We start from the raw sequence: 27,989 nt of genomic DNA on the forward strand, positions 1-27,989 counted from the left end.
ATACAATTGAAAAAAAGAAAACCACTGACCTTGCGCTCGCCGAATCGCCGACTCAGCAATGCGGCAAGCGCAAGGTAAGTGTTTTTTATGTTTTTTTCTTTTCTCTTATTTTCCCTCGTCATCGTCTGTCGATTTCACCCCCCCTTACCCCGCCCCACTGCTCTCACCTGTCCTGGCTGCGACTGTCTGCCCTTCAGTTTGTACCTGCCATGCAGGTTGACTGTAATCATGCAGTTCACGTCTGGTGTGAAGTCTTCGTCCCCGTAGAGAGCTGATGAGAGTAAATCTTTGTTTCGTGTTTTCTAATATTCAGAGCTGGAGAGCGGGGCCTGGGCGCTGGAGCACGAGCTGTGTGCCATCCTGGTGAAACAGGAGCAGAGTTTGCACCCGGACCCGGCCGAGCCCCCGGCAGCAGTGAACACCCTGCACCCGCAGGCCGAGTACAGCCCCGTGCACAGGCACCCGGAGATGAACCTCGACTACCACAGGTGCCCCTCCACGCTGAAAGTGTACCCAGGACCGCGAGTGCTCGCCGAGGACCAGGCAAGTCTCCTCTGCGTTTCTGTGGGTGTTGCATGTTATGTCAAGATTACGCCTGGGCAAAGCACTAAGCTACGCTTGCGTAGTTTGTGAAGTTTGCGCTACTTCGCACTACAGGAATTGCACATAGCACAGTGCAAACACGTGTAGCGTAGCGTAGAGTAGTGTAGTGCAGCGGTCATTTTTTGCTCGTTCGCGGTCCTCAACGTCAAGTTGGTGACCGCGAGCAAGCAAAATGACATCCTGGTGAGACTTTTTCCACGTTCCCGATCAGCAACATCAAGTTGCCGATCGCGAGCATGGAAAATAAACCTCCCGGCGAGTTTCTCAACGCGGGGAGGCCAGGTTTCTCATTGCGAGTGGTCGCTTATGCTCGTGATGAGAAACTACCAGTTTGCGTTGAGAAAGCTGCAGCTCGAGTAGAAATCTACTTGAGCGGCAGAAAACGGCCGCTTGCACTGTGCAAGATGCGGTTTGCACTGATTGCGCAGTGCGGACAAGCATCTGGCACTGTGCAATCAGTGCGAACAGCATTTTGCACAGTGCACTACGCAGTTTGCAAAGCATACACGTAGCTTGCGTAGTGCGAAGTGCACTTCGCCTAGCTATGTGTAGCGCTACTTCACGAACTACGCCCAGGGTTAAGATGCTTATATAACGCAACAGCTACCCACTTGGGGCGTCCCGGCGCTTTTGGCAACAGGTAAGGTTCCCCCGGCCAAGCTAATTCAGAACAGCCAAGTCTTTCGTCGACTGTGAGCGTGATCAATGAAGTGCAGAATCCCGTGGGGGTGGGAGGTGCGCGCCCTCCTGCGCTAGGCCGTTTGATCCTGTGCACAGAGAGTGGGTGCTGCAGCGCAGAGAGCGAGCAGCTGACGCGGTTTTATCAGGCCAGCGATGGCGGGGGCCCCCTCTGCCCTTGCTTTGAAGACCTGGCCATCGCCTTAAATTGCATGCGTTTCTCCACCCTTAGCCAGTGAAAATCACTGAGGAGAGATGTAAAACGCATGTTTTGGCAGCCGGCGAATCAGCGTACTCTCTGCACCCTCGTGAACACTGGTGTTCTATTGTTGCGTTTCTTTGTGTGATCTTGAGCAGAGACAAAAAACCCATAGCTACTGCAGATATCCGCACCGACGCACACCTGTTGTACCCTTCCCTAGCCCGTCAGTGTCTGTTCACACTTACGGCCCAGTTGACTCCCAGTGTGACCCTGCGCAGGCCAGACACCCGTCGAATGCACACTGAACTCTCTGCCCACCTGCCTTCCGTACATAAACGAGACAGGAAATGCATAAATGGAGAGATTCACCCCAGATGGCGGAAAAAAGATACATCCTGGACAAAAACAGAAACGTGTGAGCAGAGGGCTGCGCTGACACGGTCGGAGATAGTAAATTAAAAATACTGGGAGTGTTAACAAGTCACAGCCCTTTAAAAACGAACGTTCTGCATCTCTGGTGCCCAGAAGACTTTTACTGCGCTTATTATAAACACATTTTTGGTTCCTATTTTTGGTGAAAGTTAAGCTTTTTTATATTTGGCCCACACTCATTTACATTAAAGTGCGGCAGCTGCCAGGAAGGGTCTGTTACAAAGTCTGCGCCGGGCCTCGCTGTCCAAAGATGTGGAGTATGGGTTTAATCACAGGAGCCCCGCTGCTTTGAATCTGGCGCTGGGGCCTTTCGAGAGAACCCCCTTCAGAAGCCAGAAGACAGGGGGGCCGGACCCCGCCGGGCCGAGTTATGAGCCGTGGAGCAGCGGCTTCAGATGCGAGACATTGCTGCCTGAAACCCCTGTTTTTAATACTTAAAATATTGGCCTAAACTACACATCGCTTTGATTTTTGGCAAATATATTTCTGGGAAGGAAGCCGTACTGAGGCAATGCCAAGTTCCAAAAAGATTAGGACGTGTTTTCCAAATGTCGGCCTGTCCATCTTTTTAAATGCATTGGCGTTGACTTTGCAAACATGAGCTCGAATGTTTAGGTCTGGCCAGAGACAGCTTGAGCTGCTCGCCGGAGCTCATGTGAGGAGTACAAAAGTGTGCAGCCGTGGGCTCTGGGTCAGGGCGTTTCAAGAAGGCGTCTGCATGTTCTGGTAGCTGGGGGGGAGTGGGGGGACACATATTGGCCCCAGTCCACTAGGAATCTGCCTGTGCACATCGATTCCACCGACAGTGCACTGGATGACGTCCGATCAGCCACAACAAATGTTCGTACAAATTTAAGCACAAAACTGCGGAGCCACCATTGGAATCCAGAAATGTTAGTGCAAAATTGCACTATTGTGTTTGCACCACTGCGCCTGCACCACTGCGCCTGCACCACTGTGCTTGCACCACTGCGCCTGCACCACTGCGCCTGCACCACTGTGCTTGCACCACTGCGCCTGCACCACTGCGCCTGCACCACTGTGCTTGCACCACTGTGCCTGCACCACTGCGCCTGCACCACTGTGCTTGCACCACTGCGCCTGCACCACTGCGCCTGCACCACTGCGCCTGCACCACTGTGCTTGCACCACTGCGCCTGCACCACTGCGCCTGCACCACTGCACTTGCACCACGGCACCTGTACCACTGCACTTGCACCACTGCGCCTGCACCACTGCACTTGCACCACTGCGCCTGCACCACTGTGCCTGCACCACTGCACCTGCACCACTGTGCCTGCATCACTGCACTTGCACCACTACACTTGTACCACTGCGCCTACACCACACTGCACTTGCACCACTGCGCCTGCACCACTGCACTTGCACCACTGCACCTGCACCACTGCACTTGCACCACTGCGCCTGGATCACTGCGTCTGAAAAGCTGCATTTTCAGCACTGCGTCTGGACCACTGCATTTGCACCATTGCACCAGGTCCACTGCATTTGCAGCACTGCGTTTGCACCATTGCATCTGGTCCACTGCATTTGCACCACTGCATCTGGTCCACTGCATTTGCAGCGCAGCGCTTGCACCATTGCATCTGGTCCACTGCGTTTGCACCACTGCATCTGGTCCACTGCATTTGCAGCGCAGCGCTTGCACCATTGCATCTGGTCCACTGCATTTGCAGTGCAGCGTGTGCACCATTGCATCTGGTCCACTGCATTTGCAGTGCAGCGTTTGCACCATTGCATCTGGTCCACTGCATTTGCAGCGCAGCGTTTGCACCACTGCATCTGGTCCACTGCATTTGCAGCGCAGCGTTTGCACCATTGCATCTGGTCCACTGCATTTGCAGCGCAGCGTTTGCACCACTGCATCTGGTCCACTGCATTTGCAGCGCAGCGCTTGCACCATTGCATCTGGTCCACTGCGTTTGCACCACTGCATCTGGTCCACTGCATTTGCAGCGCAGCACTTGCAACATTGCATCTGGTCCACTGCGTTTGCACCATTGCATCTGGTCCACTGCATTTGCAGTGCAGCGTTTGCAGCATTGCATCTGGTCCACTGCATTTGCAGCGCAGCGTTTGCACCACTGCATGTGGTCCACTGCATTTGCAGCGCAGCGTTTGCACCATTGCATCTGGTCCACTGCATTTGCAGCGCAGCGCTTGCACCATTGCATCAGGTCCACTGAGTTTGCACCACTGCATCTGGTCCACTGCATTTGCAGCACTGCGTTAACACCACTGCGTCTGCAGACCTACACATTGCTTGGCAGAGTGGGGGGCCTACTGCCCACCACCCAGGAATCACCACAGGGGAGCAGGTCAGCAGTTCACCCTCCAACCCCAAACCCGCATGCAGATCGGGGTACTAAGGAAGTCTAGTGCTGCGTGCCAGCCTCATCAATACTGGGCAGCGTACAGCTGCGTTAGTGTCGCGCGTGTACACCACTGACATTCTTTTTTTACACTTTTACAAGGTGCAAAACCAAAGTCCTCAGATATTGACGGCTCCGCAGCCCCGCCCACAAAAGAGGAGCTTGTCAGCTGCACGTAGGTGTCCTGGCAGTGCTTAATTTGTAACCAAATAAGTGACAGGGCTCTCATCAGGGGGTCCCTGCAGCTCGCACCGCACATTGCCCCTGCCATGCGGTCACTGATAGTAAAAACACAATTACTAACCCTCACACTCCCACATGTGTAACAATTCAGACTATTCCAGGCGCCCAGAGCTATAAGAATGACGTGGGAGGCAGGTGATGGTCATTTTTAATATATATTGATTTCATAAACAGCTATCTGTGAGCTCATTTCTAAATTAGACAAACAGCGCCACCGTGTGGCAGGCATTCACAAGTGCCGGTGTTGACAATTAACTGCCTGTGCAGAGCACCCGAAACCCCTGCCTCAAATTAAGAACTGGTACAAAAGGGGGTGGTGATGGACGTAGCATCTGAACCAGTCAAACACTCACACCCAGTCAAAAGATCTGGGTTTGATCCATCACCGTTCTTTAGCCTACTCTGCCACCCCAGTTCAGACATGGCTATATGCAAATCAGTCTGACCCTGTGCCTCATGGGAACAGGCCAGCCCGAACTGCCAAGCCATGCCTTTCCTGGACCGGAAACAAGCATCCGAGGACCGGTTTCTGGCATTACAGCCGTCTTCAGACCGGCTTGCTTGAATCCAGTGGCAAAGTGAGCAAGGGACTCACGTCTGAGCATACCCTGCCACACTTATGGCAGCCAAAGCAGTACAAAAGGGGGTGGTGATGGTTGAGGTTTCCATAATCAAGATGTCCAACTCTGGTGCGGTGACCGATTGGTGAACCCTGATGAATCTGCCATAAAGTGTATAAGGCAGTGGAACATGTTGGTTACAGGTAATGGTACGCAATAGTAAGCTACCAGCCTTTTTACTTCACCAGTACACACCAGATCTAGTAATAAAGTTGTACCATTGGTGTGTCTGCTGATTTTAATCACTCTTTTCTGTCACATCAGGGAGCGATTCCTTGAGCTTCTTTTCTTGCACCTGCTCTTCTGCACACCTGAAAGGGTTTTTGTTTTGGACACTCATTTTATTTCGAAAAGGAATGGCGACCGATGATGAGAAAGGGGCAGGGAATTGGTAACATCTGCCAAGCGCCCCGAGGGTTGTTCGCCCGTGAGGTGCCTTCCTTTTCACCACACATTTTTATTGTGTTTATTTTTCAAGTGTGGGTGAGTGGACTGTGTCAGTGGAGCAGACATCAATGGAGTTGTCGAGTTGAATTCTGCCTGGTATCTCCCGTTTGCAGTTACAAACAGCAGTTTGATTTGGACGGTCAGGCACTAGATAGCACACACCTAACCATAAATAGATAGTGGGTGAGGCTGGATCTAAAAAGATATTGTTTTCCGGCTAACAGTGTTTTGATGCCTATTAGGTGAATGCTAACCAGTGTCCATGGTACAGGGATTTTTTGCATTAAGTTCTGTTGAGTGGAGGGCTATCCCATAGATACCTTTATTTCCCTCTAGGCTCCTTTGTGTACTACCTGCCATACCCACCTATGAGCAGCTGGCGGCGCTGCGCTACAGGGAAACCAGGAGTGTTCCCAACAGGCCAGTGCCTCTGTAAGGCAGCAGGGCTGGGGCAGAGTCAGGGAAGTGTCGTACCACCTGCCACTGAGAGGCCAGTGGTGTTGGGGGGGTCAGTAAGAAATGCTTGCCTGACTCTGAAAGACAAGCAGGGCTGAGGTAAAGTCAGACATGACAGGAAGATAACTGACTTTGCACCAGCCCTTCCATCATGAAACTCTAGTCCTCCCCCCTGCAGATTTGGAGCACACACTCTTCCACACTCAGTGATCACCTCTTTTCCTTCCTCCACAGGCTTCGGTGGAGATGACACAGACCATTAAAGATGAACCTCACGACGAGCCCCATTTCATTCACCCACCCTCAGGTAAGTCCTCCATGTGGTGTCGGGGGGGCAGTCCCCTCTTTATGTGGTACCTGTATGACACAAAGAGGGTCTGGAAGAGGAAGCTGACAATGGAGGCTGGACAAGGGGGGCTGGGACAGGAAGCTGACAACAGAGGGTGGGCGCGCGAGGCTGGCACAGGAAGCTGATGGGGAAGCACATGGACAACGGTGGGAGGGCTGGCAGGGCTGACAGGGCTGGGGAAACACATGCTAATGGAGGCGGGGCAGGCAGGGCTTTGGGAGCAAATGGATAACAGAGGGTGAGTGGGTGGAGCTTGGAAAGCAAACAGGTAATAGGGTTGGGGGAAGCAAGGGAAGGTGGGTGGTCAGGGACTAGGAATGACAACTGACGGAAGGCAAGAAAGAGGAGCACGAAGGAGGGAGTAGAGATGGGAGACAGTTGGAAAACACATGCACTCTGTTAGAGTGACTAAACAAAATGAGAAAAGTAGCACCTGAAAAATGAGCAGTGGAAAGACACAGGTCCGTGCTCCAGAGGAGGGACAATCACAAGAAGAGGAAGGAACCCCTAAGGAGGCTGAAGAGTAAGAAGCAAGCAAATGTGAGTGAGTGTGTATGCGCTCTCTATTGCGAGACATTAGGTTGGCTTAGAGTGCTTAGCCATGGTTGACAATGAAGCCAAACTAGGCTAAGCAAGAGCGCACTCTGAGCCAACTAAATGTCTCGCGGCAGAGAGCGCACACGCGCTCTTTGGTTTGGCGAGACCAACATAAAAAGGCATGACGATGAAACTGCTGGCTGCTTCATTTCCTCGGCACTCACACATGATGACATATTCATGTGCACGCATCGCTATGCACGCACGCCTATGAAATGATGCAGGGGCTATTTTTATGTTTATCAATCCAATATACATCAGTAAATAAACAAGCATTGGCATAGCCAATAGGTCTCGCATTTGGGACCTTATAAGCGTTTAGCCATGCAACAGTTGGTGTTGTTGCACCAAGGATATTCTGCTGCATAACTAAATACTTATTAGGGCCCAAAAGCGAGACCTATTGGCTATGCCAATTCTTGTTTTTTAGTGTGACTAAATCTAATGAATGAGTTGCCAACTCCTGAATACTAAGAATCAGACGTTGATTCCTACGAAGACTACTACTTTTTTGTCTTGTATGAGTTTGCTACAAGTAATGTGGCAACAATGTTTTCGGTCCAAAGTATCAGCCAAACATAAACCAGAAAATGCTGGTTGTGCAAAAGTTGGCTGACGGGGTAGCCCAGCTGAGAAGCGTGAAGGGATGACGCCGCCTGCAAAAAATAAACTGAAGGGGCGCGGTCTAGTGTTGAACTGCTAAGAGGGAAGCAGGCAGTCAGTCAAGACGGAGATCTTAGGACGCGAGTGGTGCGCGCGTGACGATAAAAGTGAAGGCGAAACCTAAACTATGAACCTGGAACAAACAGAGAAGTTAGGTGAAATTAAAACACGCAAAAGATAGGGCATGAGGGAGTGCGCGAGAGCGACTGTAAGGCATGAACAACGAGAGAGCGGGGTGGTGAGGGGACGAAAGGAACAAGCATTGGCTGCGAAAGTAAAAGTGATTGCGATCAAGCGCGGTGGCCGCTAGAAGCGATCTGTGGTGGGGGAGGGGGAGAAGAGGGAGTTGCGTGAGAAGGAAAGACAGCGCAAGCAACAAGAGCGGCCGGGAAACTGAAAGTACGGCCGGCCACCGGCCAGCCATGAATAATTAGGGGAGGAGAAGCCGCACAGCACACGCTGGGTGAAGCCCTTTGATGTGCTGTGCGGCCGTGAACAAAATGCAATTAGGAGGGAGGGAGGGAGGCTGATGCGCGTGCTTGTTTGGTCACGTGATTCACGTGAACTCAAAGAAAACCGCACCAAAAAGCCCTTGGTTTCACGAGGATTTTGAGCACTTGAATTCTCTACATTTCCCATTCCTTCGGAATGGAAAAGGCTAGACCTAAAAAACAAATTCCACACATGCTTTAGGTAAGGCAGCAATCTGAAGCCTCAGCGAAAGAATTACATTTTAGGAAAAAAAGGGCAGAGACTTTTGGGGAGACCAGCAATGGGGAGTGGGCAGCGGGAGTGGACTAAAATTAGAATAAAGCCTGGTGGGGGAAGGAGAGGAATTGGAGTGTGCTGGGTAGAAGGATGTGAGAGAGAGAGAGCAAGCGGCACACAAGGGCGAGAGAAACGAGCGTGCTGGGTAGCAGCGTGTGGGAGAGAGAGAGCAAGCAGCACACGAGGGCGAGAGTAACGAGCGTGCTGAGTAGAAGCGTGTGGGAGAGAGAGAGCAACCAGCACACAAGGGCGAGAGTAACGAGCGTGCTGGGTAGAAGCGTGTGGGAGAGAGAGAGCAAGCAGCACACGAGGGCGAGAGTAACGAGCGTGCTGGGTAGAAGCGTGTGGGAGAGAGAGAGCAACGAGCACACGAGGGCGAGAGTAACGAGCGTGCTGGGTAGAAGCGTGTGGGAGAGAGAGAGCAACCAGCACACGAGGGCGAGAGTAATGAGCGTGCTGGGTAGAAGCATGCGAGAGAGAGAGCAAGCAGCACACGAGAGCAAGAGTACCGAGCGGGCTGGGTAAAAGCATATGAGAGAGAGAGCAACCAGCACACGAGGGCGAGAGTAACAAGTGTGCTGGATAGAAGCGTGTGGGAGAGAGAGAGCAACCAGCACACGAGGGCGAGAGTAACGAGCGTGCTGGGTAGAAGCATGCGAGAGAGAGAGAGCAAGCAGCACACGAGGGCAAGAGTAACGAGCGGGCTGGGTAAAAGCATGTGAGAGAGAGAGCAACCAGCACACAAGGGCGAGAGTAACAAGTGTGCTGGATAGAAGCGTGTGGGAGAGAGAGAGCAACCAGCACACGAGGGCGAGAGTAAAGAGCGTGCTGGGTAGAAGCGTGTGGGAGAGAGAGAGCAACCAGCACACGAGGGCGAGAGTAACGAGCGTGCTGGGTAGAAGCATGCGAGAGAGAGAGCAAGCAGCACACGAGGGCAAGAGTAACGAGCGGGCTGGGTAAAAGCATGTGAGAGAGTGAGCAAGCAGCACACGAGGGTGAGAGTAACAAGCATGCTGGGTAGAAGCATGCAAGAGAGTTAGCAAGCTGCACACGAGGGTGAGAGTAACACGCTTGCTGGATAGAAGCATGCGAGAGAGAGAGCAAGCAGCACACAAGGGAGAGAATAACAAGCGTGCTGGGTAGAAGGATGCGAGAGAGAGCAAGCAGCACACGAGGGTGAGAGTAACGAGCGTGCTGAGTAGAAGTATGCAAGAGAGGGAGCAAGCAGCCGTAAACAGCGTTTACAACGCAACTTTTACCACGTACTACCTTTACCACGCAATTTTTACAACGCAATTCGTTACAACGAATTGCGCTGGGGCGCGCTGTAGGATAGGTAATACTTTAATTTACTATCCAACACCTTCCCTACTATCCACGGGGACTGGAGTTGGAATAGTAAATTAAACTATTCAGTATCCAGCGCCCCCCAACGCAAGTCGTTGTAACGACTTGCGTTGTAAAACCTGAGTTGTAAAGGCATGCGTGGAAAAAGCATGCATTGTAACGACATACATCCGCAAGCAGCACACGAGGACGAGAGTAATGAGCGTGCTGGGTAGAAGCATGCGATAGAGTTAGCAAGCTGCACACGAGGTTGAGAGTAACAAGCGTGCTGGGTAGAAGCATCCGAGAGAGAGAGAGAGCAAGCAGCACATGAGGGCGAGAGTAACAAGCGTGCTGGGTAGAAGCATGCGAGAGAGTGAGCAAGCAGCGCACGATGGTGGGAGTAATGAGCGGGCTGGGTAGAAGCATGCAAGAGAGTTAGCAAGCTGCACACAAGGGTGAGAGTAACTCGCTTGCTGGATAGAAGCATGCAAGAGAGAGAGCAAGCAGCACACGAGGGAGAGAATAACTAGCGTGCTGGGTAGAAGCATGCGAGAGAGAGAGCATGCAGCACACGAGGGTGAGAGTAACAAGCGTGCTGGGTAGAAGCATGTGAGAGAGTTAGCAAGCTACACACGAGGTTTAGAGTAACAAGCCTGCTGGGTAGAAGGATGCGAGAGAGAGAAAACAAGCAGCACATGAGGGTGAGAGTAACGAGCGTGCTGGGTAGAAGTATGCGTGAGAGGGAGCAAGCAGCACACGAGGGCGAGAGTAATGAGCATGCTGGGTAGAAGCATGCGAGAGAGAGAGAGAGCAAGCAGCACACGAGGGCGAGAGTAACGAGCGTGCTGGGTAGAAGCGTGTGAGAGAGAGCAAGCAGCGCACGAGGGTGAGAGTAACAAGCGTGCTGGGTAGAAGCATGCGAGAGAGAGCAAGCAGCACACAAGGGTGAGAGTAAAGAGCGTGCTGGGTAGAAGCATGTGAGAGAGAGAGCATGCAGCGCACGAGCCCGAGAGTAACGAGGGTGCTGGGTAGAATGATGTGAGAGAGAGAGCAAGCAGCGCATGAGGGCGAGAGTAATGAGCTTGCTGGGTAGAAGCATGTGAGAGAGAGAGCAAGCAGCGCACGAGGGCAAGAGTAACGAGGGTGCTGGGTAGAAGGATGCGAGAGAGAGAGCAAACAGCGCATGAGGGCGAGAGTAACGAGCTTGCTGGGTAGAAGCATGTGAGAGAGAGAGCAAGCAGCGCACGAGGGCGAGAGTGACGAGCCTGCTGGGTAGAAGCATGTGAGAGAGAGAGCAAGCAGCGCACGAGGGCAAGAGTAACGAGCGTGCTGGGTAGAAGCATGCGAGAGAGAGAGAGAGAGAGCAAGCAGCACACGAGGGCGAGAGTAACGAGCGTGCTGGGTAGAAGCGTGTGAGAGAGAGCAAGCAGCGCACGAGGGTGAGAGTAACACGCGTGCTGGGTAGAAGCATGCGAGAGAGCAAGCAGCACACGAGGGTGAGAGTAAAGAGCGTGCTGGGTAGAAGCATGTGAGAGAGCAAGCAGCGCACGAGCCCGAGAGTAACGAGGGTGCTGGGTAAAAGGATGCAAGAGAGAGAGCAAGCAGCGCATGAGGGCGAGAGTAACGAGCTTGCTGGGTAGAAGCATGTGAGAGAGAGAGCAAGCAGTGCACGAGGGCAAGAGTAACGAGGCTGCTGGGTAGAAGGATGCGAGAGAGAGCAAGCAGCGCATGAGGGCGAGAGTAACGAGCTTGCTGGGCAGAAGCATGTGAGAGAGAGAGCAAGCAGCACACGGGGGCGAGAGTAACGAGCGTGCTGGGTAGAAGCGTGTGAGAGAGAACAAGCAGCACACGAGGTCGAGAGTAAAGAGCGTGCTGGGTAGAAGCATGTGAGAGAGAGAGCAAGCAGCGCACGAGCCCGAGAGTAACGAGGGTGCTGGGTAGAAGGATGCGAGAGAGAGAGCAAGCAGCGCATGAGGGCGAGAGTAACGAGCTTGCTGGGTAGAAGCATGTGAGAGAGAGAGCATGCAGCGCACGAGGGCAAGAGTAACGAGGGTGCTGGGTAGAAGGATGCGGGAGAGAGAGCAAGCAGCGCATGAGGGCGAGAGTAACGAGCTTGCTGGGTAGAAGCATGTGAGAGAGAGAGCAAGCAGCGCACGAGGGCAAGAGTAACGAGCGTGCTGGGTAGAAGCATGCGAGAGAGAGAGAGAGCAAGCAGCACACGAGGGCGAGAGTAACGAGCGTGCTGGGTAGAAGCATGTGAGAGAGAGCAAGCAGCGCACGAGGGTGAGAGTAACAAGCGTGCTGGGTAGAAGCATGCGAGAGAGAGCAAGCAGCACACGAGGGCGAGAGTAAAGAGCGTGCTGGGTAGAAGCATGTGAGAGAGAGAGCAAGCAGCGCACGAGCCCGAGAGTAACGAGGGTGCTGGGTAGAAGGATGCGAGAGAGAGAGCAAGCAGCGCATGAGGGCGAGAGTAACGAGCTTGCTGGGTAGAAGCATGTGAGAGAGAGAGCAAGCAACGCATGAGGGCAAGAGTAACGAGGGTGCTGGGTAGAAGGATGCGAGAGAGAGAGCAAGCAGCGCATGAGGGCGAGAGTAACGAGCTTGCTGGGTAGAAGCATGTGAGAGAGAGAGCAAGCAGCGCACAAGGGCGAGAGTAACGAGCGTGCTGGGTAGAAGCATGCGAGAGAGTGAGAGAGAGCAAGCAGCACACGAGGGCGAGAGTAACGAGCGTGCTGGGTAGAAGCATGCGAGAGAGTGAGCAAGCTGCACACAAGGGCAAGAGTAACGAGCGTGCTGGGTAGAAGCGTGTGAGAGAGAGCAAGCAGCGCACGAGGGTGAGAGTAACAAGCGTGCTGGGTAGAAGCATGCGAGAGAGAGCAAGCAGCACACAAGGGCGAGAGTAAAGAGCGTGCTGGGTAGAAGCATGTGAGAGAGAGAGCAAGCAGCGCACGAGCCCAAGAGTAACGAGGGTGCTGGGTAGAAGCATGTGAGAGAGAGAGCAAGCAGCGCACGAGCCCAAGAGTAACAAGCTTGCTGGGTAGAAGCATGTGAGAGAGAGAGCAAGCAGCGCATGAGGGCAAGAGTAATGAGGGTGCTGGGTAGAAGGATGCGAGAGAGAGAGCAAGCAACACATGAGGGCGAGAGTAACGAGCTTGCTGGGTAGAAGCATGTGAGAGAGAGAGCAAGCAGAGCACGAGGGCGAGAGTAACGAGCATGCTGGGTAGAAGCATGTGAGAGAGAGAGCAAGCAGCGCATGAGGGCGAGAGTAACGAGCTTGCTGGGTAGAAGCGTGTGAGAGAGTGAGCAAGCAGCACACGAGGGTGAGAGTAACGAGCGTGCTGGGTAGAAGTATGCGAGAGAGTGAGAGAGAGCAAGCAGCACACGAGGGCAAGAGTAACGAGCGGGCTGGGTAAAAGCATGTGAGAGAGAGAGCAACCAGCACACGAGGGCGAGAGTAACAAGCGTGCTGGGTAGAAGCATGCGAGAGAGAGCAAGCAGCACACAAGGGCGAGAGTAAAGAGCATGCTGGGTAGAAGCATGTGAGAGAGAGAGCAAGCAGCGCACGAGCCCGAGAGTAACGAGGGTGCTGGGTAGAAGCATGTGAGAGAGAGAGCAAGCAGCGCACGAGCCCGAGAGTAACGAGCTTGCTGGGTAGAAGCATGTGAGAGAGAGAGCAAGCAGCGCACGAGGGCAAGAGTAACGAGGGTGCTGGGTAGAAGGATGCGAGAGAGAGAGCAAGCAACACATGAGGGCGAGAGTAACGAGCTTGCTGGGTAGAAGCATGTGAGAGAGAGAGCAAGCAGAGCACGAGGGCGAGAGTAACGAGCATGCTGGGTAGAAGCGTGTGAGAGAGTGAGCAAGCAGCACACGAGGGTCAGAGTAACGAGCGTGCTGGGTAGAAGCATGCGAGAGAGTGAGCAAGCAGCACACGAGGGTCAGAGTAACGAGCGTGCTGGGTAGAAGCATGCGAGAGAGTGAGCAAGCAGCACACGAGGGTCAGAGTAACGAGCGTGCTGGGTAGAAGCATGCGAGAGAGTGAGCAAGCAGCACACGAGGGTCAGAGTAACGAGCGTGCTGGGTAGAAGCATGCGAGAGAGAGAGAGAGAGCAAGCAGCACACGAGGGTGAGAGTAACAAGCGTGCTGGGTAGAAGCATGCGAGAGAGTGAGCAAGCAGCACACGAGGGTCAGAGTAACGAGCGTGCTGGGTAGAAGCATGCGAGAGAGTGAGAGAGAGCAAGCAGCGCACGAGGGCGAGAGTAACGAGCGTGCTGGGTAGAAGCATGCGAGAGAGAGAGAGAGAGCAAGCAGCACACGAGGGTCAGAGTAACGAGCGTGCTGGGTAGAAGCATGCGAGAGAGTGAGAGAGAGCAAGCAGCGCACGAGGGCGAGAGTAACGAGCGTGCTGGGTAGAAGCATGCGAGAGAGAGAAAGAGAGAGCAAGCAGCACACGAGGGCCAAAGTAACGAGCGTGCTGGGTAGAAGCATGCGAGAGAGAGAGAGAGAGAGCAAGCAGCACACGAGGGTGAGAGTAACGAGCGTGCTGGGTAGAAGCATGCGAGAGAGAGAGAGAGAGAGCAAGCAGCACACGAGGGTGAGAGTAACGAGCGTGCTGGGTAGAAGCATGCGAGAGAGTGAGAGAGAGCAAGCAGCGCACGAGGGTGAGAGTAACGAGCGTGCTGGGTAGAAGCATGCGAGAGAGTGAGAGAGAGCAAGCAGCGCACGAGGGCGAGAGTAACGAGCGTGCTGGGTAGAAGCATGCGAGAGAGAGAGAGAGAGCAAGCAGCACACGAGGGCGAGAGTAACGAGCGTGCTGGGTAGAAGCATGCGAGAGAGTGAGAGAGAGCAAGCAGCACACGAGGGTCAGAGTAACGAGCGTGCTGGGTAGAAGCATGCGAGAGAGTGAGAGAGAGCAAGCAGCACACGAGGGTCAGAGTAACGAGCGTGCTGGGTAGAAGCATGCGAGAGAGTGAGAGAGAGCAAGCAGCGCACGAGGGTGAGAGTAACGAGCGTGCTGGGTAGAAGCATGCGAGAGAGTGAGAGAGAGCAAGCAGCGCACGAGGGCGAGAGTAACGAGCGTGCTGGGTAGAAGCATGCGAGAGAGAGAGAGAGAGCAAGCAGCACACGAGGGCCAGAGTAACGAGCGTGCTGGGTAGAAGCATGCGAGAGAGTGAGAGTGAGCAAGCAGCACACGAGGGTGAGAGTAGAGTGATGAGAGTGCTGGGTAGAAGCATGCGAGAGAGTGAGAGAGAGCAAGCAGCGCACGAGGGCGAGGGTAACGAGCGGGCTGGGTAGAAGCATGCGCGGAGAGAGAGCAAGCTGCACACGAGGGTGAGAGTAGAGTGATGAGAGTGCTGGGTAGAAGCATGCGAGAGAGTGAGAGTGAGCAAGCAGCACACGAGGGTGAGAGTAGAGTGATGAGAGTGCTGGGTAGAAGCATGCGAGAGAGTGAGAGAGAGCAAGCAGCGCACGAGGGCGAGGGTAACGAGCGGGCTGGGTAGAAGCATGCGCGGAGAGAGAGCAAGCTGCACACGAGGGTGAGAGTAGAGTGATGAGAGTGCTGGGTAGAAGCATGCGAGAGAGTGAGAGTGAGCAAGCAGCACACGAGGGTGAGAGTAGAGTGATGAGAGTGCTGGGTAGAAGCATGCGAGAGAGTGAGAGAGAGCAAGCAGCGCACGAGGGCGAGGGTAACGAGCGGGCTGGGTAGAAGCATGCGCGGAGAGAGAGCAAGCTGCACACGAGGGTGAGAGTAGAGTGATGAGAGTGCTGGGTAGAAGCATGCGAGAGAGTGAGAGTGAGCAAGCAGCACACGAGGGTGAGAGTAGAGTGATGAGAGTGCTGGGTAGAAGCATGCGAGAGAGTGAGAGAGAGCAAGCAGCGCACGAGGGCGAGGGTAACGAGCGGGCTGGGTAGAAGCATGCGAGAGAGAGAGCAAGCTGCACACGAGGGTGAGAGTAGAGTGATGAGAGTGCTGGGTAGAAGCATGCGAGAGAGTGAGAGTGAGCAAGCAGCACACGAGGGTGAGAGTAGAGTGATGAGAGTGCTGGGTAGAAGCATGCGAGAGAGTGAGAGAGAGCAAGCAGCGCACGAGGGCGAGGGTAACGAGCGGGCTGGGTAGAAGCATGCGCGGAGAGAGAGCAAGCTGCACACGAGGGTGAGAGTAGAGTGATGAGAGTGCTGGGTAGAAGCATGCGAGAGAGTGAGAGTGAGCAAGCAGCATACGAGGGTGAGAGTAGAGTGATGAGAGTGCTGGGTAGAAGCATGCGAGAGAGTGAGAGAGAGCAAGCAGCGCACGAGGGCGAGGGTAACGAGCGGGCTGGGTAGAAGCATGCGCGGAGAGAGAGCAAGCTGCACACGAGGGTGAGAGTAGAGTGATGAGAGTGCTGGGTAGAAGCATGCGAGAGAGTGAGAGTGAGCAAGCAGCACACGAGGGTGAGAGTAGAGTGATGAGAGTGCTGGGTAGAAGCATGCGAGAGAGTGAGAGAGAGCAAGCAGCGCACGAGGGCGAGGGTAACGAGCGGGCTGGGTAGAAGCATGCGAGAGAGAGAGCAAGCTGCACACGAGGGTGAGAGTAGAGTGATGAGAGTGCTGGGTAGAAGCATGCGAGAGAGTGAGAGTGAGCAAGCAGCACACGAGGGTGAGAGTAGAGTGATGAGAGTGCTGGGTAGAAGCATGCGAGAGAGTGAGAGAGAGCAAGCAGCGCACGAGGGCGAGGGTAACGAGCGGGCTGGGTAGAAGCATGCGCGGAGAGAGAGCAAGCTGCACACGAGGGTGAGAGTAGAGTGATGAGAGTGCTGGGTAGAAGCATGCGAGAGAGTGAGAGTGAGCAAGCAGCACACGAGGGTGAGAGTAGAGTGATGAGAGTGCTGGGTAGAAGCATGCGAGAGAGTGAGAGAGAGCAAGCAGCGCACGAGGGCGAGGGTAACGAGCGGGCTGGGTAGAAGCATGCGCGGAGAGAGAGCAAGCTGCACACGAGGGTGAGAGTAGAGTGATGAGAGTGCTGGGTAGAAGCATGCGAGAGAGTGAGAGTGAGCAAGCAGCACACGAGGGTGAGAGTAGAGTGATGAGAGTGCTGGGTAGAAGCATGCGAGAGAGTGAGAGAGAGCAAGCAGCGCACGAGGGCGAGGGTAACGAGCGGGCTGGGTAGAAGCATGCGAGAGAGAGAGCAAGCTGCACACGAGGGTGAGAGTAGAGTGATGAGAGTGCTGGGTAGAAGCATGCGAGAGAGTGAGAGTGAGCAAGCAGCACACGAGGGTGAGAGTAGAGTGATGAGAGTGCTGGGTAGAAGCATGCGAGAGAGTGAGAGAGAGCAAGCAGCGCACGAGGGCGAGGGTAACGAGCGGGCTGGGTAGAAGCATGCGCGGAGAGAGAGCAAGCTGCACACGAGGGTGAGAGTAGAGTGATGAGAGTGCTGGGTAGAAGCATGCGAGAGAGTGAGAGTGAGCAAGCAGCACACGAGGGTGAGAGTAGAGTGATGAGAGTGCTGGGTAGAAGCATGCGAGAGAGTGAGAGAGAGCAAGCAGCGCACGAGGGCGAGGGTAACGAGCGGGCTGGGTAGAAGCATGCGAGAGAGAGAGCAAGCTGCACACGAGGGTGAGAGTAGAGTGATGAGAGTGCTGGGTAGAAGCATGCGAGAGAGTGAGAGTGAGCAAGCAGCACACGAGGGTGAGAGTAGAGTGATGAGAGTGCTGGGTAGAAGCATGCGAGAGAGTGAGAGAGAGCAAGCAGCGCACGAGGGCGAGGGTAACGAGCGGGCTGGGTAGAAGCATGCGAGAGAGAGAGCAAGCTGCACACGAGGGTGAGAGTAGAGTGATGAGAGTGCTGGGTAGAAGCATGCGAGAGAGTGAGAGTGAGCAAGCAGCACACGAGGGTGAGAGTAGAGTGATGAGAGTGCTGGGTAGAAGCATGCGAGAGAGTGAGAGAGAGCAAGCAGCGCACGAGGGCGAGGGTAACGAGCGGGCTGGGTAGAAGCATGCGCGGAGAGAGAGCAAGCTGCACACGAGGGTGAGAGTAGAGTGATGAGAGTGCTGGGTAGAAGCATGCGAGAGAGTGAGAGTGAGCAAGCAGCACACGAGGGTGAGAGTAGAGTGATGAGAGTGCTGGGTAGAAGCATGCGAGAGAGTGAGAGAGAGCAAGCAGCGCACGAGGGCGAGGGTAACGAGCGGGCTGGGTAGAAGCATGCGAGAGAGAGAGCAAGCTGCACACGAGGGTGAGAGTAGAGTGATGAGAGTGCTGGGTAGAAGCATGCGAGAGAGTGAGAGTGAGCAAGCAGCACACGAGGGTCAGAGTAACGAGCGTGCTGGGTAGAAGCATGCGAGAGAGAGAGAGAGAGCAAGCAGCGCACGAGGGCGAGAGTAACGAGCGGGCTGGGTAGAAGCATGCGAGAGAGAGAGCAAGCAGCACACAAGGGCTCCAGCAGGATGATGCGCAGGCGGGTGAAGCATGGGAAAAAGACAGCTAGAAAATACATGAACTCCCAGGGAGTGGTTCACCAAAAAGACAAAAGTAATTCCCTACAAGGAAGCAGTGGAAGGATACAAGTCAGCCAATCAAAAGGTAATGCGGCGATGCTGCAGGAGAAGAAGTCAAAGCATTGAATAAAAAGCATGCAAATGACAGTGACAATAAAACCAACCAATGGTCAGCAGTGGGTGGGCCATAAACTCACTGTAAGTTCCTGGTAAGCCCTCAGTAGCTCTTTTGCAACCAGAGAACGTGCACAGTTTGACAGAAGAGACTTAATAACAAGTCTGAATGAGCTGCACGTGAGATCTGTCCTGCAGCCCGCAGGGGCAGATTTAATTATCGTGAAAACTCAGTGCAAGTACCTCTGAGAGACCACCGGTCTGGCGCGTGGTATTCACATGTAAGGCCAGTCCCAATGAAACGGGGTCAACGCCTGCCTCGTGCCTTTAAATGACCAGGTGGGCCAGGATAGCATCATTTCAATGTGAAGGTTTCCGAACATGTCCCTGACTCTTCCCAAACCTTCTGGCCTTCGGGAGTCAGTGGCCTTTATGGAAATCTGCCAATCAATGACCAGACTAACAGGTGTTCTTTCCTCTTCTTTTCAGACGAACTGGTGCAGCTTCCACCGACCCCACCGAGCAGCCACAGCAGCGACAGCGACGGGTCCCAGAGCCCCCGGTCGCAGCCCCCATCCAGCCCGGTGCGGCCGGTGGCACGGTCTTCAAACGCCATCTCCACCTCCCCGCTGCTCACAGCACCGCATGTAAGTAACAGGGAAGCAGGCACGGTGGAGCTCCAGGGGCGAGGGGCATCAGAGCCCTGGTGGTCATCGACACATTGCCGCTGTGGAATTATGCAATGTAATGTAAGGTGGATTTGTAGAGCGCTGCTTGTCACCCGTGAGGGTATCCAGGCACTCGACACTAAAGCTTTGACACTAGGGGGGTAGTAGAGCCATTGTGGCCACTGGATCTTTGGCGCTGTGGGCTGTGGAAATATGGCACTGTGGCACTCGAGCGGGCACTGGAGCCATGCTATCAAGGGCATTGTACCAGTGGCACTGGGGCACTGGCGTCATGGCACTGTAGCTTTGAAACTAGGGGCACTGGAGCTATGCCACTGGGGGGCACTGTATCAACATCACCAGAGGGGCTGGGTTCATGGCAGTATGACAATGGAGCATTGAAACCACAGGCTGGCATTGGAGCCATCAATGCCACGTTGGACTGCAGAGTCATGGCACTGTGGCACGGTAGCTTTGAAACTAGGGGCACTGGGACCATGCCACTGGGGGGCACTGTATCAACATCACCAGAGGGGCTGGGTTCATGGCAGTATGACAATGGAGCATTGAAACCACAGGCTGGCATTGGAGCCATCAATGCCACGTTGGACTGCAGAGTCATGGCACTGTGGCACGGTAGCTTTGAAACTAGGGGCACTGGGACCATGCCACTGGGGGGCACTGTATCAACATCACCAGAGGGGCTGGGTTCATGGCAGTATGACAATGGAGCATTGAAACCACAGGCTGGCATTGGAGCCATCAATGCCACGTTGGACTGCAGAGTCATGGCACTGTGGCACGGTAGCTTTGAAACTAGGGGCACTGGGACCACGCCACTGGGGGGCACTGTATCAACATCACCAGAGGGGCTAGGGTCATGGCAGTATGACAAAGGAGCATTGACATAGGCGGGCATTGGAGCCCTCAATGGCACTTTGGACTGTGGAGTCATGGCACTGTGGCACGGTAGCTTTGAAACTAGGGGCACTGGGGCCAGGCCACTGAGGGGCCCTTTATGAACAGCACTGGAAGCTAGGGGTGGGTGGAATTTGCGTAGACGCGCTACGCAAAGCTCCGCGAAACGGTAAAAAATCTCTGCAAGCACACAGAGTACCAAGAACATGCGGAATTGCTTGTTCTGCCTGTTCGCAATGCTTTTTTCCTGTTCACGAATGCTGTTTGCGTGCTCGGGGGGAAATATCTTGCGAACGCGCATTTTGAAAGCGCGAACAAGGAAAAAATTCTACGTAGCCGCTGATGCAGAATTCTGGGCAATTCCGCATTCTCCGCGGAATGTGAAATTATCCAAATTCTGCAAATTTCACGAGAGGAACGGAATTTACCGCCCAGGCCTACTGGAAGTACTGGAGTCATGGCCCTGTGGCTTTGACACTAGGGGGCACTGGGGCCATGCCACTGGGGGCACTGCATGAACAGCACTGGAAGCACTGGAGTCATGGCACTGTGACACTCTAGCTTTGGAGACGCATGGAGGTTGCAGAGTTGCTGGTGATGATGTACAGTGTAGATTGGCGCCGGAGAGCCTTTGGAAGCTTGGCATGGCTGGATAATGGCGACTAGTTGACGCTGACAAAAATATCACTCTTCACGGTTGGCCAGTGGTGACCGAAGACGCGATGCACCATTTTTAAGAGTCACTGATAGAGATGGCGGGAGAGTCACACTTGGAGACAGGACAGAAAGACAACAGCGTCCTGTCTGTCTGACCTGTCCTGTCTTTCCTGCTGCCTGGATTTCAATCTTGAGTCCACTGGGAGGTGTCCAACCTGTTTTCAGGTTCCTTCAGCTGGTGGAGTTCTAGATTCTGCACCTCTGAGGGACACTCAGCATGGAAGCGAGATTGGTCACTGCTCCCTCTCCGGGCTGGAGGGCACTGGTGGCGGCTGGTAGACAAGTGCAGGGGTGCAGGACTTTCCTTCTGCGTTCCTTGGTCAGGAAGCTGCTGTCGCTCTTGGTAAAGTCTGAGACCCTCACGGGGGATTTGCCGCGCTTTATAAATATTTGATTGAATGAATGATTGATTGACGAGACCCCTTCTCCCTCCATGGGCTGTGGTGGGTGCACAGTAATCTGTGGTGGGTCTGACTGGTGGCCTTGTCTGAGGACCCAGTGACGTGGGGGTCCCTCAGCTGTGAGTGTAGGACCCTGCTGCTTCTCTTCCTCTGGCAACCATGTCCTGCTGCAGCCCAACCTACAACCCCAGTGACCTCATGTCCAATATTTTTTTGCTTCCAGCATTGCATTTAAGGAATCTCAAATTGTGATTCCCCAAATGCATTTGCAAAATAGGTGATCGCAATAATTGCAATTCACTATTTTGCGAATGCCTTTTGGGATGATACATTCTGATATGATATGATTCTGCGAATCGACCCGCTTGCGAACGGTAAAACATTTGATACATTTGGCCCTAAATGTGTATGTTAAAAAAGTTGGATAAAGTTAGGGGCCTGACTTATTCATGTCATGTTATGTTAGGCGATTTGTAAAACGCTCGCGTACCCTGAGGTGACCAGCTGGTCTCTGAAGGCAACAGGGAGGGTAAAGCCTGGTATGAGATGGAAAAAGAGGCCAAGTTTTAGTGGCGCCTGTAGTGAAACTTCGAAAGGATTTTTTAAATCACTAGGCACGTGATGGGGGATCGTTATTACTCTATTAAAATCTGCAGAGAGGGATTTTCTTGCACGGAATCTCACAGATAGTAGATTGGCCCTGGGATGATTGATCTCTGCCAGGCCCGGTCAGTCCACTGGGTATTTTACTTTCAATTGTAATGTTGTTTATATTTCTAACTTGTGGCTGTGCCTGATGGTGGCTTGTTGCAAAGCTGATGCTCAGTCAGTAGTCCTGAGGGGGCTGTGGCGCCCCCTGCAGTTACAATGGCATGAGCACGAGCTGAACCCTGTGTTGTTGTGAAACTCAACAGCAGCATTATGTGCGCGCGGCGCACACACACACGCACACACACAAATGTATGAACGCACGCACACTCTTCCTACCTCACCTCCCTTTGCAGGACTTCTGTGCGTGGCCTTCTTACCTGCACATACCTCGACTTTCTGTGCCTGGTCTTACATATACACACGCAACATGGTCCACACACATACACACACGTGCAATACAGGCCCCACACACACAAAAGTAAACACAAACACATGCAACACGGCCCACACACACACGCACACACAGGTAACACGCCCTCCGCACACACACACACGTGCGCACACACAAGCGCAACATGGCCCCCTACATACGTGCTCCACACAGCCCACACATACATAACACGCCCCCCAAACATACTCAACATGGCCCCCACACACACAAGCACACACATGCATACGATATGGCACACACACCGCCACTGTGTGTGACATACATAGCTGCTCATAGAGTCCTAAGTGTCCCTTTTTGTCCCCTAGAAGCTGCAGGGCACATCAGGGCCTCTCATGCTGACCGAGGAGGAGAAGAGGACGCTGGTGGCAGAGGGCTACCCCATCCCCATCAAACTGCCCCTCAGCAAAGCCGAGGAGAAGGCGCTCAAGAGGGTGAGGAGGAAGATCAAGAACAAGGTGAGAGGCCCACGCGGGGTCCACCATTACTGGGAGGGGCGAGATGAGGGTCACTGTACCCACCATTACCGGGGGGGGGGGGCGAGGGGATGAAGGGCGAAGAAAGAAGAGGTACAGGTACCCATCAATACTGGGGGCAAGAAGAGGAGCGGGTACCCGTCATTACTGGGGGCAAGAAGAGGGGAAGGTATCCAGCAATACTGGGGGCAAGAAGAGGGGAAGGTACCCATGATTACTGGGGGCAAGAAGAGGAACAGGTACCCGTCATTACTAGGGGGCAAGAAGGGGGAAAGGTACCCATCATTACTGGGGGCAAGAAGAGGAACAGGTACCCGTCATTACTAGGGGGCAAGAAGGGGGAAAGGTACCCATCATTACTGGGGGCAAGAAGAGGAACAGGTACCCGTCATTACTGGGGCAAGAAGAGGGGAAGGTACCCATCATTACTGGGGGCAAAAAGAGGAGCTGGTACCCATCATTACTGGGGGCAAGAAGAGGAACAGGTACCCATCATTACTGGGGGGCAAGAAGAGGGGAAGGTACCCATCATTACTGGGGCAAGAAGAGGAACAGGTACCCGTCATTACTAGGGGGCAAGAAGGGGGAAAGGTACCCATCATTACTGGGGGCAAGAAGATGAGCGGGTACCCATCATTACTGGGGCAAGAAGAGGAACAGGTACCCATCATTACTGGGGCAAGAAGAGGGGAAGGTACCCATCATTACTGGGGCAAGAAGAGGGGAAGGTACCCATCATTACTGGGGCAAGAAGAGGAACAGGTACCCATCATTACTGGGGCAAGAAGAGGGGAAGGTACCCATCATTACTGGGGCAAGAAGAGGGGAAGGTACCCATCATTACTGGGGCAAGAAGAGGTGGAGGTACCCATCATTACTGGGGCAAGAAGAGGGGAAGGTACCCATCATTACTGGGGCAAGAAGAGGGGAAGGTACCCATCATTACTGGGGCAAGAAGAGGAACAGGTACCCATCATTACTGGGGCAAGAAGAGGGGAAGGTACCCATCATTACTGGGGGCAAGAAGAGGAACAGGTACCCATCATTACTGGGGCAAGAAGGGGAACAGGTACCCATCATTACTGGGGCAAGAAGAGGGGAAGGTACCCATCATTACTGGGGCAAGAAGAGGTGGAGGTACCCATCATTACTGGGGCAAGAAGAGGGGAAGGTACCCATGATTACTGGGGCAAGAAGAGGGGAAGGTACCCATCATTACTGGGGCAAGAAGAGGTGGAGGTACCCATCATTACTGGGGCAAGAAGAGGGGAAGGTACCCATCATTACTGGGGCAAGAAGAGGGGAAGGTACCCATCATTACTGGGGCAAGAAGAGGTGGAGGTACCCGTCATTACTGGGAGCAAGAAGAGGGGAAGGTACCCATCATTACTGGGGCAAGAAGAGGTGGAGGTACCCGTCATTACTAGGGGGCAAGAAGAGGAGCAGGTACCCGTCATTACTGGGGGCAAGAAGAGGAACAGGTACCCGTCATTACTGGGGCAAGAAGAGGGGAAGGTACCCATGATTACTGGGGGCAAGAAGAGGAACAGGTACCCGTCATTACTGGGGCAAGAAGAGGGGAAGGTACCCATGATTACTGGGGGCAAGAAGAGGAACAGGTACCCGTCATTACTGGGGGCAAGAAGAGGAGCAGGTACCCGTCATTACTGGGGGCAAGAAGAGGAACAGGTACCCGTCATTACTGGGGCAAGAAGAGGGGAAGGTACCCATCATTGCTGGGGCAAGAAGGGGGAAAGGTACCCATCATTACTGGGGGCAAGAAGAGGAACAGGTACCCGTCATTACTGGGGGCAAGAAGAGGGGAAGGTACCCATCATTGCTGGGGCAAGAAGGGGGAAAGGTACCCATCATTACTGGGGGCAAGAAGAGGAACAGGTACCCGTCATTACTAGGGGGCAAGAAGGGGGAAAGGTACCCATCATTGCTGGGGGCAAGAAGAGGGGAAGGTGCCCAGCAATACTGAGGGCAGGAAGAGGCGATGGTACCCGTCATTACTGGGGGCATGAAGAGGAGAGGGTACCCATCATTACTAGGGGGCAAGGTGAGGATCACTGTAACCACCACTACTAGGGTGGTGGGCATGAGAGGGGGAAAGAAGAGGATCATGGTACCCACTATTACTGCCACTCGTGAGGGCGCAAGAAGAAGGGCAGGTACCCATCCTTACTGAGGGCGTAAGAAAAAAGACACGGAGGCACCCTGTCAGTACTCACAGTTGCTGAAGTGTGGGGATTAGGAAAATGAAAAGGCAGGTCTAAACCGGAACCCAGTATTACTGAGGGAGTGGGAAGAAGAACAAAGGAGGCGCCCTGGGGTTACCCATCATGTCTGGGGGGCATGAAAAGGGACTCTCTGGGGTCCTGGAAGTACCCATCCTTACTGATGAAGGCATGAGAAGCGTGCCAAGGTGGGTCCTGGCGATGCCCATAATCCCTGAATGGGTGAGAAGGGGTCCTGTGGGGAGGGGGTGGAAGAGAGATGAGAACAAGACCATGGTAAGAACTAGATAGCCCATGAACAGGGTTTAGATCAAGTAGACTAGTAATAAGGGCTCCCCTGGGCAGCACCTGAACCAGGGTTTATTGACAGTTTAGCAAAAAAAAGATTTGCCTCAGGCCGGATTCACAAAGGTAAAGTTAGACCAAAAGTCTGACTTGGAGCAAAAGTCTAACTTTATTACTTTTCGGTATTCATAAAGGTAAGTTGGACTTTGGGCCAAAGTTAGACCTTTGGTCTAACTTTACCTTTGTGAATCGGGCCCCTAATTAGACACTTAGGGCCCAAATCACAAAGATAAACTGAGACGGAAGTCTAACTTTATGGCTTTCGGTATTCACAAAGGGCATTTACGAGTAGTAAAGTTAGACTTTTGTCTCAGTTTAAATTACGTTTTGGTCTTAAGTTTAACTGAGACTACACATTTGATCTCAATTAAACTTAAGACACAATCTTAAGTTAAACTGAGACAAAAGTCTTGCTTTACTACTCGTAAATGCCTTCTGTGAATACCACAAGTCGTAAAGTTAGGATTTTTCTCAGTTTAGGAGTCCAAAAGTTAGGACTCCTAACTTTACTACTCCTCAACTGATAAAAATCCTAACTTTAAGACTTTCGGTATTCACAGAAGGCATTTAGGAGTCCTAAAGTTACGACTCCTAACTTCTGTGAATACCAAAATGAGTAAGTGCCTTCTGTGAATACCAAAATGGTAGTAAGTTTAGGATTTTGTCTTAAGTTAGTTCTGTTAACCGGGCCCCTAGGGTCTAGACACACTGGGTGGTCTTTGTGGGATGAGGCCAGGATCTCAGGTTTCACCCCAGGAGCTGGGGTTGTGGGGGACAGGCGAAGAATGAAGCAAGGGGGTGACAGACCATAAATCTGGGGTACAGGTGAGTTATGAGAAGTTGAGGCATGGGGCACTCATTGTCTGTGATGGGGGGCACTTAGTTGATGATCTCTTATGGCATCTGATGAGCGTTTCCACTTCCCCCATTAGATCTCAGCGCAGGAGAGTCGCAGGAAAAAGAAGGAGTATGTGGAATGCCTGGAAAAAAAGTAAGGCTCAACTCTGGGTTCACGCCCTTAAAGAAGAAACATCTCAAATTCATTGAAAGAGGAAACTGCCTGTTCCTAGGCTCGCTGCTTCTCATTTCTAATATGAGTTCACCCCCTTTCTTTATAAAAAATACATCCAATGAAAGTAAGAACTCCTTTAATATAGGATGTCTGCAATTATAGGGGCCTTTCTTGGGTTTTAGTGCTTGATTCATGTCTGGAGAATCACTTTCTGAACAGGGCAGCAATCCTGTTCACTATTTCTAAGTTTACGCTGCTTCACACCAGACCAGTCAAACCACGTTCACAGCCTATATACCACATTCAGCCCCAATATCACAATAAAATGGATTGACTACATAATTGTACTCATTTCCTAAAGAACATTGATCTGAAATGGGTCTAAAATCTAAAAAACAAGGATAACAAATTGGTCTTCCAAAGGAAAACTCGTCACAGGCGTTTCGGCAAGCTAGCTAATATTTTCAGCCTTCTTCAGGACTGCAGATGCTTATGGATCACACTGAGAAGAGTCACATATGTTTTCTTTGTTTAGTGGTCTTTAATTTCAGTAGTAGCTGAAAAAAGGAAAGCATGGAAGATTGCGGGCCCGATTCACAGAACTAACTTAAGACAAAATCCTAACTAACTCTACTACTAAATGCCTTCTGTGAATACCAAAAGTAGTAGGACAGACTTAAGACAGACTTAAGACAAATTTAAGACAAACTTAAGACAGACTTAAGACAGACTTAAGACACACTTAGGAGAGACTTACGACAGACTTAAGACAAACTTAAGACAAACTAATGACAGACTTAAGACAGACTTAAGACAAACTTAAGACAAACTTAGGGCAGACTTAAGACAGACTTAAGACAGACTTAAGACAAAATCCTAACTTTACTACTACTTAATGCCTTATGTGAATACCAAAAGTAGTAAGTTTAGGATTTTGTCTTAAGTTAGTTCTGTGAATCGGGCCCATTGTCTCAAATGATTAGAAAACAATATATGACTTGTTGTGACCTATGCTAATATATGATAATGTACTTAGAATCACTCCCTGCAGAATCCTTTGGTTCTATAATGTACTGAGAAAGTACCTTGAACGGCTCACACTTTGCTGCCCCCCTGGACCTTCTCTTTGTATATGCTACTTTCTGAATAATCTAAATGTGAAGAGGTTTAATAATGGTGTAGAGGTATATGTAATTTATGTCATGTCTTTTCATCTGGTGATAGACATATTACTTAATGCCAGAACAACAAACATATGTTGTCCCTCTCGTAAATAAGACCCATGATCGTCCGTCGTACTGAAGAAGGCTGCTAAAGCCAGCGATGGGAGTAACTTGTGTAAATATCTGTAGCATTATTACAAGGAATTACCTAAGAATTCATGAAGATAATGCTTCAATTACGCGTGAAGCATACTTCTGTATTTAGCGTAATTTCTTAGCCCAAAAATGCCCCGTTGTGTCCAAGGTGGATGTGGGGATGCATTTTGTGCTATGAAATATCGTTAAATGCGGCAGAACACGAATAGTAAAGGTGAGCATCCTGCGCACTCGCTTAATGTGTTCTTGGGGTAGGAACCTCCCCCAACTCACGACCGGCATTTAGTGATATTTTCTTTATGCAAAGTGCACCCTCCTGACTAAGAGGGACACACGGATGCATTTTGCTGTAAGAAACAGTGCTAAATGCAGCAGAACACAAGTAGTGAAATGTGTTATTGTGGTAGGATTTTTCCCCAAAATTATTCTTA

At 52.5% G+C, this 27,989-nt stretch overlaps 1 protein-coding gene across 1 annotated transcript in view; it reads left to right on the forward strand.

Annotated features, from left to right (window-relative positions):
- CREB3L1 (cAMP responsive element binding protein 3 like 1) overlaps window positions 1-27,989 on the forward strand; it is a 267,754-nt gene that overhangs the window by 210,429 nt on the left and 29,336 nt on the right. The window contains exons 3-7 of the mRNA XM_078684394.1: window positions 314-543; window positions 6,309-6,381; window positions 18,853-19,010; window positions 22,475-22,624; window positions 26,160-26,218. Coding sequence (XP_078540520.1) covers window positions 314-543; window positions 6,309-6,381; window positions 18,853-19,010; window positions 22,475-22,624; window positions 26,160-26,218 — 670 coding nt within the window. The remainder of the gene's footprint in view (window positions 1-313; window positions 544-6,308; window positions 6,382-18,852; window positions 19,011-22,474; window positions 22,625-26,159; window positions 26,219-27,989) is intronic.

The sequence above is a fragment of the Lissotriton helveticus genome, chromosome 3_2 (genome assembly GCF_964261635.1).
Source record: "Lissotriton helveticus chromosome 3_2, aLisHel1.1, whole genome shotgun sequence".
NCBI classification, from domain to species: domain Eukaryota; kingdom Metazoa; phylum Chordata; class Amphibia; order Caudata; family Salamandridae; genus Lissotriton; species Lissotriton helveticus.